Source organism: Dama dama, chromosome 18, assembly GCF_033118175.1.
Source record: "Dama dama isolate Ldn47 chromosome 18, ASM3311817v1, whole genome shotgun sequence".
Classification (NCBI taxonomy): Eukaryota; Metazoa; Chordata; class Mammalia; order Artiodactyla; family Cervidae; genus Dama; species Dama dama.
Genome location: NC_083698.1, coordinates 107501792 through 107510765, shown reverse-complemented (window position 1 = coordinate 107510765; position 8974 = coordinate 107501792). Strand labels below are relative to the sequence as shown.

At 47.0% G+C, this 8974-nt stretch overlaps 1 protein-coding gene across 6 annotated transcripts; it reads left to right on the top strand.

The window, feature by feature from the left end:
• The first annotated feature begins 753 nt into the window (after window positions 1–753).
• On the top strand, window positions 754–8088 carry LOC133072628 (GTPase IMAP family member 5-like). 6 transcript variants are annotated; one of them, XM_061166092.1, is made up of 5 exons: window positions 990–1247; window positions 2616–2695; window positions 3639–3722; window positions 5787–5835; window positions 7106–8088. In XM_061166092.1, the coding sequence occupies exons 3-5, from the start codon at window positions 3687–3689 to the stop codon at window positions 7990–7992; spliced, it is 972 nt and encodes a 323-aa protein (XP_061022075.1). In that variant the 5' UTR covers window positions 990–1247; window positions 2616–2695; window positions 3639–3686; the 3' UTR covers window positions 7993–8088. The 6 variants fall into 6 exon arrangements, with proteins under 6 accessions (XP_061022074.1, XP_061022075.1, XP_061022076.1 ...); XM_061166093.1 differs by lacking the exon at window positions 2616–2695; XM_061166095.1 differs by lacking the exon at window positions 3639–3722 and having other exon boundaries at window positions 991–1247.
• Window positions 8089–8974: the final 886 nt, after the last annotated feature.

Sequence of the window (8974 nt, the reverse complement as noted above, 5' to 3'; positions counted from 1 at the left end):
CCAAATGGGCTGGTAATGCCCCCTTCACCCTAAGAATGTCTCCAGAGAGGTGCTTCAGCCCTGGGGCCCCCAGCAGGGCCTTTGCCTGGAAGCAGAGGAAGCGGGAGGCCGCCAGGGCATCTGCTTAAATACTTGTCACTTTGCCTAGATCATACTGTGGGTGGGGACAGATGTGTCCCTGGCTTCCATGGAAATACAAGTCCACCCAGATGAAGAAACCTACCAAACTTTGCTTCCCCCTGAATTTTCCCGCCAATGCAGGAGCTTCAGGAGGCATGGGTTCGATCTCAGATAGTTTTCATATGTGAGTAGTAAAAAAACCTACACAGAAGATTATTGAACTCCAACTTTCATGGTAATTTGCATGAGTACGCACCTTGCTTCCCAGGTGGTGCTAGTGGTAAAGAGCCTGCCTGACAATGCAGGAGACATAAGAGACATGGGTTTGATCCCTGGGTGGGGAAGACATCTGGAGGAGGGCACGGCAACCCAGTTCAGTAGTCTTGCCTGGAGAATCCCATGGACAGAGGAGCCTGATGGGCTACAGTCCACAGAGTCGCAAAGACTCGGTTATGACTGAGACAATTTAGCATGCATACAAGTCAAAACACAACTAACTTGAGGGCAGGGCATTTGACAGAGAAACAAGAGGCCCAGATCCACAGAAGATTTCAAGCAAGATGCCTGCTTGAGTTCAGCCTTCGCTGCCGTCTGGAGTTACATATAAGAACTATCTATGCAGAAGAGGTAAATGGTGGATGAGCGGAGATGCCTGTTGGTCCACTTCAGGCCAGTGAAAGGCGGCAAATACTTGGTTTGGGGTGCAGCTACGCCCCAGATGTTCATTGGCTCCCCTGGGTCTCCAGACTAACTCAGGTAGAGAACTTGTTTTGCACAAAAGCCTTATAGAGATGTGGTGGGGAGAAGGAAATGGCATGTTATTAAAAAGAAAACAAAACCAAAGTAAAAAAACCCTCTTCCTTGGGTGTATCTGCCTCTGAGGTCATTTGAGTCATTCTCCAAGGATGGCTTGGTGAGGAAACCCATGCGTTGTTCTTTGCCTACCCTGGGGGACTGGTCCTTCTCTGTCTCTGGCAGATAGGATCGGTGGCCAGGTTATTTTCATCACCCACTGATCTTGTGTTTTTGTGATGAGACTAGAAGCCAAAGAAAGAGGCTGCCTGGAGAGGAAGGAAGATTGCAGCAAGGTTGTCTGAGAACTTGCAGAACTTTGCAGCATCTAGCAGGTGACAGGGTTTGTTCTTCTCTCTGTCTCTCTCTTTCCCCTTCCCTCCCTCTCAACGTGGTTCTCCCAGTAACAGTCTGGGTCAGCCTGCACACTTGATCTTTCAAAGCCTCAGTTTCATTATTTCAAGATTATTAGGGTCAGGAATTATGTAGCCTAAAGCCCCAAATTTACTGCAAGAGAAAATATTACTGGTACTATACTTTTCAGAAATGATTGTATCAATCCATCGGACTAGTGTAATAGTGGCAAGAATGCTGGAGTGGGTTGCCATTTCCTCCTCTAGGGGATCTTCCCAACCCAGGGATCCAACTCGCATCTCCTGTATTTCTTATGTTGCAGGCAGTCTTTACCTGCTGAGCCATAGGGGAAGTCCATACTTTTCAGAACCTAAAATATGGAGCATAATGAGCTCAGACAGTAGCCCTCTGGTGATACTAGCTTGCTTATTTCTTGTGCTTCAGCAAAAGCATTTTCACATATGCACCTAGTGGCTGCTTCATGCATGTCTGTGTTAGTTGCTCAGTCAAGTCTGACTTTTTGTGACCCCATGGACTGTAGCCCACCATGCTCCTCTGTCCATGGGATTCTCCAGGCAAGGATACTGGAGTGGGTGGTGATTCCCTTCTCCAAGGGATCTTCCCCACCCAGGGATCAAACCTTGGTCTCCTGCACTGGAGTCAGATTCTTTACTGTCTGAGCCACCAGGACCTATTGAATTTTATGCACATTGCTGGGAGGAGGGTCTGACCTGCTCCCTGAAGTCACAGGATGTCCTTTGAAAAACAGGCAGAAAAATTGCCTTGTGATTTTAATCTGACTTGATGTCTGTTGCTTCTCTCTCTCTTTTTTGTTTTGGATATAAATTTTTTTTTTATTGGAGTATAGTTGATTTACAATATTGTGTTAGTTTCTGCTATACAGCAAAATGAATCAGTTATACATATCATATATCCACCTTTTTAGATTCTTTTCCCATATAGTTCATTACAGAGTATTGAGTTGAGTTCCCTGTGCTATATACATTAGGTCCTCATTTGTTATCTATTTACATATATATATGTATAGTATATAATATATATATTAGTGTATATATGTCAATCCAATCTCCTAATTTGTTCCTCCCCCCCACCACCCCGCCCCAGTTTTCCCACTGGTAACCACATAGATTCAGATTTTTAAAGGTGAAATCCCTTATCTTTAGAATGTTGGTGGCTAATTTTTATTTATTTACTTTTTAACTTTTTTACTTTGTATTGGGGTATAGCCAATGAACAAACAATGTTGTGACAGTTTCAAGTGAACAGTGTAGGGACCCGGTCATACAATCACGTGTATTCATTCTCCCCCAAACTCCCCTCCCATCCAGGCCGCCACACGACATTGAACAGAGTTCCATGGACTCTACTGTAGATCCTTGTTGGCTATCCATTTAAAACCTAGCAGTGGGTACGTGTCCATCACAAACTCCCCAACTATCTGTTGCTTGTTTCTGTTGCATACACTGCTTAGCTGGACAGAAAATTTCTATTTTCAAGAGGGGAGAAATTTTTAGGAACAGGATTCAAGATGATCTGCTCAGGTAAAGCATGTACATTATTTCTGAGAAAGAAATACAATTTACTGTTTTAAAAATGATTTATCTCCCCCATTAGCCAGAATGGGGTCATGAGGGCGTTATTCCTGGAGGATTATCCTGCTTGGCTCCCTGTGATGGGAACAGTGTCTCACCATGCTACCTTGTCTATGATTCTGAATCAGGGTGTCACACTCTCCAACACTCTCCTATGGGGCCAGTAGGGGGAGATTCTGAATGCTTTTGGCAAAGAGTAAGATAATCTGCCCAGGTTTTGGTCCATTTCAGGCCAGTTTCTGTATTTTCCTGAAACTGAATCAGTTTCACAATTTTCGAAAGGCTGCCTCTATCTTTGCCATCCTCATGTTCCCCTTTCAGCTCTGCCCAGTGGAGATGTGGTGGCAAGTGGGGTTATCCAAGCATGGTAGAAGGAATCACCTTCTTTCCCAGTCTCTGCAAGGAACTGTTCTCTAAACTGGTCCAGCTGTCTTCCAAGTGTAGGAAGAGAAGTGTTTAGTAACGCTTAAATGAATGAATGAAGAGATGATGGCTTTAAAGCGAGGGAGCTGGGTTGTTGGCAGGAGGAAGCGTGGTGATGGTGATGTTGGGAGGGGACTGATGGGCACGGGGGTCTTCCGGGGACAGAGCAGGGGAGAGAGTGCAGCTGGGACGTGGTGTGGCAGCCTTCTCATCAGAGGTGTGGCCATTTGCACTAAGCTAGAGAGAAGAAATAAATCTTCAAAAAATAGTTGAGAAAGATGGTTCTTGAGAAGGCCCCCCCGCCACCTTTTAAAAAAAAATTCTCTTTCTGCTCAGGCTAGGCTCAAAGAGAGCAGCAATTTAAGCTTCTCATTCTTGGAAGAGATGGCTGGCTACCAGTCGCTTGGTCATACATATCGTGTGAGTAGCTCTGCTTGACCTGTTCCCAAGGGACTTGGGGGCAGCCCAAGGGGACCAGTCTCTTCCAACACGCAGGGCAGGTGGCATGCTCTGGTCCTGCCTGCATTCTAAATTGGCCAGGAGACACAGCGAAGGAGTTGCCATCTCTCTTTGATATCCCTTCAACACCAGTCCTGGGTGCAGGCTGCTTCATGCCATTGCTGTATTACCTACCCCCTGAAGCCTCAGTTTCCTCATATTTAAAAGATGTGGACAGCATCTTTTGATTTCTCTATGAGTCCAGGTGTATCATCTCCAGCCTCCCCCACCTCCTCCAGTTCCCCTTTCTGCAGCTCTTTCAGCATCACCTTCTCTGCCCCTCATCACTCTAGTCACTTACCTGGCACCTGTGTGGTACCTTCAGATGCTCGGGAGCCCCTCCTCAGTGGTCCTCTCTGGAGACCACCATTCAAGATGACCCAAGGGCAGTATGTGAGAAAATAGAACACCTTGGTTTCAAGATCATCAGCACAGAAAACAAGCTGATACTTAAAATAAAACCCGGTTCTCCCATTTGCCACCCCTTTGCAATATGTTTAAAAATCCTCCTTGAAAAGATCCAGCCAAAGATAAGGATTATTTTCAGGTTTGTTCCTTTTCTGAGTTTCAACAGAGGGAATTCGCTGAATTGATGTATCAGTTTTCTCTAGAAAAACAGAACCAATAGGATATATGTATAAAGAAATTTAATTGAAGGAATTGGCTCACACGGATGGTAGGTCTGAAATTTGTAGGGCAGACTGGCAGGCTGGAAACTCAGGCAGGAGGTGACAATGAAGTCTTGAGGCAGAATTGTCTTTTGGCTTGAAAAATACAATACCATTAGAATGAATTACAAAATATTATCAGGAAACTGACAGAAGCTGAATGTTGACTTTCATTGCAGTCAATTTCACAGATGGAGAGGTTAGATAATACTCTATATGGTGTGATCCCATGGATGGTGGAGGAAATTCATTTATTCCAAAACTTTTTTTTTTGGTTCATCTGTCCTAGATGCTGAAATTCCACAATTAGAGATTCATTCTTTAGCATTAACTCCTTGAGCTTTAGAAAATACTCTAAAAGTTTGCACACAGCAAGGTTCTGATGTAGTTTTGGAAAGGGTTGTGAAGAACTTTCCCAGTAATGAAGCCTGAGTAGTCATCCTTGGGTGGGGCCTCAGTGGACCCCCTCACTGAGCACAAGAAGTAGGAGGTGGGGAGAAAGAGAAAGATCAAGAAAAAGGCATATGGGGGACAGCGAAAGAAGGAGAGTGGGCGCAAGAGAGATGGCCCTGAGGTAGTTACTGGTCTAGGACTGTTTGAGCTGAGAACATAGAAGTGTAGATCTTTGCTAACAACAGCTGATCTGAACCTAACAAATCAGGTGTTCCTCTGTTTACCGGATGTCTGGTCCACCCTCCTGCCAACCTGGACTCATGACCATCTCCTACTTCTGCCATGACCAACTCATCTCAGTTTGCCTGGGACTCTCCCAGTTTCAACACTAACGCTCCTTTGATCAGGGGACCCTCTCTGTCCAGGGCAAACTGGGATGATTGGTGACCCTCTACACCATCATCACCATAGAAGAACTTAGGGAAGAGCTTCTTTTGTGAACTTACCAAAGGGAGGAACTTTGCCAGGCAATCTTGGGTTTGGAACTCAGGACAGGACTGAGACCCTCAAGGCAGAGAGCCAAGATGCCAGGAAATGACCAGCTTCCATGTTTGGTTTTCTGGGTGGACAGCACCTTTTTCACTGCATCTTGTCAGTAACTAAATACCGGTGGTGGGAAACCACGTGTCGGTGCCTTCGTGTTGGGACTGTCTTATATACTCCTCACTAGGAGCCTCGATCTAGTGCCAAGAGTGGCTGAGGGTCAGCAGACTTCGGTTTTAGTCTCAGTACATCCTTTAAATTATGTTAACCTTCAGTAGTTGTTTTTTGCCCCCTTCAGTCTCCTGTCTATAAAATGTGGTCTTCTGTGCTGGATGTCACATCCAACTCCAGTCTGAACAATCCTTGTCTGTTCTCTCCCTAGAACAAAATGGAAGGGTTTCAGCAGGGTGGAAGAGACAGCTGCACCACAGGTAAGGTCTGGAGGAGCCCTTCACGACACTGGGGGGCCATGAGCACAGCACTGGGGCAGCCAACTTCCCACCTGCAGTGAAAGGTACAAGACTAGAGTCACCTGAAGACAAAGAAACTGCATTTCCCCAGGAAACAGAACTTACTAGGCTACTTGCTGTCATACTCTCCTTACTGAGGATACATTTTTTTCATAGAAAACTCTGCCATGTGATAGAACGGAGACCAGGCAGGGATGGGAGGAGTTGAAAGTATGGGACAAATATTTAATCCAGTGGTTATAGGAAGCTCGGAGCATCAAAAAGACTTCTGGGTGGGAACTGAACAGGGAGAATGTTCTGGAAAGGTTGGAGAAGTCCAGCATCCTGGAAAGATCAATCCTAAAGACTTTGGCCATCCTGGGTGATTTATTCTACCAGCCCTGTGTGAACTCCCTTTTTCTCTATATAAGAATATTTACTCTGAGCCCAGGCCTGTGGTGAGAATAAAGGGTGTGATAGCCAAATTGATCCAGGTGTGCTAGTCCTTTGAGATCTTTTCCTTTTTTTCTTTTGTTCTCTTCCTCCTCAAGAGGCATGTATTACTCTTTTTGTCAGTTAAAACTGCTAAAACAAATAGCAGAGACTGGGTGGTAATCAAGAAATATTTATTTCTGACTGTTCTGGAGCCTGGGAGGTCCAAGATCAAGGTGTGGGGGATTTGGTGTCTGCGGAGAAGCCACCTCCTGGTTGCTTTGTCCACATCTGATGGACAGAGAGTAGTCTCTTTCTTTTCTTTGTTGTTGTTCAGTCGCTAAGTGGTGTCCGACTCTTTGCGACCCCAAGGACTGCAGCATGCCTGTCCTGGACAGCCTTCCCTGTTCTTCACCATCTCCCAGGGTTTGCTCAAACTCACATTCATTGAGTCAGTGATGCCATTCAACCATCTCATCGTGTCGCCCCCTTCTCCTCCTGCCCTCAGTGTTTCCCAGCCTTTTCCAATGAGTTGGATCTTTTCCAAAGAGTTGGCTCTTTGCATCAGGTGGCCAAAATACTGGAGCTTCAGCTTCAGCATGAGTCCTTCTAATGAATATAGTCCTTGTTTCTTTAGAAGGACACTAATTCCATCATGGAGTTCCATCCTCATGCCCTCATCTAGACCTCATCACCTCCCAAAGACCTGACCACCAGTGACCATCACGTTGAGGATCAGTGTTTCACATATGAATTTTTTTGGGGGGGGACACATTCAGTCCACAAGGATTGCACATTAACTTTTCATGTGCTGTGACAGGTGAAGGAGGAGAGAGCTTAAATCCAGGATCATCTTCGTTGAGGATCATCCTGGTAGGGAAAACAGGCAGTGGGAGAAGTGCCACCGGGAACAGCATCCTCTGCCAGCCCGTGTTTGAGTCCAAGCTGGCGTCCCAGTCGGTGACCAGGAAGTGTCAGAGGGCAACAGGCACGTGGAATGGGAGGAGCATCCTGGTGGTGGACACGCCCCCCATCTTTGAGGCCGAGGCCAAGGCCCAGGATCAAGAGGTGTATGAGAATATCGGAGCCTGTTACCTGCTGTCGGTGCCAGGGCCCCACGTGCTGCTGCTAGTGACCCAGCTGGGGCGCTTCACCGAACAGGACGTGGTGGCCGTGACCAGGGTGAAGGAGGTCTTTGGGGCGGGAGCCGAGAGATACATGGTCGTCCTCTTCACCCACAAGGAGGACTTAGATGGCGGATCCTTGGATGAGTACGTGGCAAACACAGACAACCTCAGGCTGAGGAGCCTGGTCCGGGAGTGTGGGCGGAGGTACTGCGCCTTCAACAACCGGGCCTCCGGGGACGAGCAGAGAGAGCAGCTGGCTCAGCTGATGGCCGTGATCGAGGGGCTGGAGCGGGAGCACCAGGGCGCCTTCCTCACCAACGAGCTCTTCTTTGATGCACAGAGGCTCCAGCGAGGTGGGGGTGGCGCCCATGGAGAAGGTCAGAGGCGCTACCTGGCCAAGGTGCAGTTGCAGGTTGCAAAGCAAAAGCAAGGCCTGAAAGAGGCCAAGAGAAACTGGGCCTTCAAGACAGCCTTCCGACTCAAAGCCTGGATCGCTGTGAATTATGAGCTTTGTGTTTGTCTTATTTGGTGCAGTTTACTTTTTCTTCTTATTCTACTGATCATCCTGTACCAGCTTTAATTCTGAGTGACATCTGTGTGGCAGAGTCATTTCTCAAATATCACCTCATGGATTCATTGTTTAATTCAGAAATAAAGTATCCTGGTCTGCTGAGGACATGGTTTGCCATCTCTGCAGCTCCCCCGACCCTCCTTCCTTGTAGATTTCTGGCTTGGTTCATGCCTCCACAGCTTCCTTGGTGAAGCCACATGCTTCAGAGCAAGACAACGGCTGAGTTTCAGGGGTCCCTGGCTGGTGTATGTACTGTCACATTTTCTTTGCAGTGACCAGCTCAGTCAAGGGCCTGAGATCAAAGTCGGGCCAATGGGAAGTGAATAAAAGTCTGCAGAGGTGGGGCCAGAAAGTATCTCCTTACCCAGCAGAAACCCCCATAGAGAGACAGCCTCTTCTTCCTCGGGACACTATGGCATCTGAGTGCAAGGCATGGAAAGACAGCAGCCATGTGAGGTTGAAGGCAAAATGTTAGGGTTCACAAGGGGCTCATAGCATGTAGTTAAAATATGGCCCATTGTGGTGCCCTGACAAACAAAAGATGAAGTCACAGTGGCCACATTGGCCTGGTGGGCATCCTGTTTTTCCTGAAGGCAATATCCTGTTTCTCCCTGCTGGTGCTAGTTTCTTAAGACTATGTGACCCTGCAACTTTGAGACCCCTTCAACTATGTGACCACAAGACCCCACCTGCAGGCTAAAGATAAATTAAGGCCCCTTCCCTTCAGGGCACAATTACCCATCAATAAGGTATAAGAAGGGTTGGCTGTAAAGGGAGGGCACTGGTTTTTCTCTAAAGCCAGTTACTTTCTTTCTTTCTTCCTATAATGAATCTTTTTCTGCCTGAATGCCTGGCTTACTCTCTTTTTCTCCATGGCCACCTTACCCAACACTTCAAAGCTGAGCAGAGTAATGGAATCAACCCTAGACCCTAAATCAACCAGCCCTGAAGCCCACCCCATCTCTGATTTCTGATTCTGTCAGCCAATAAA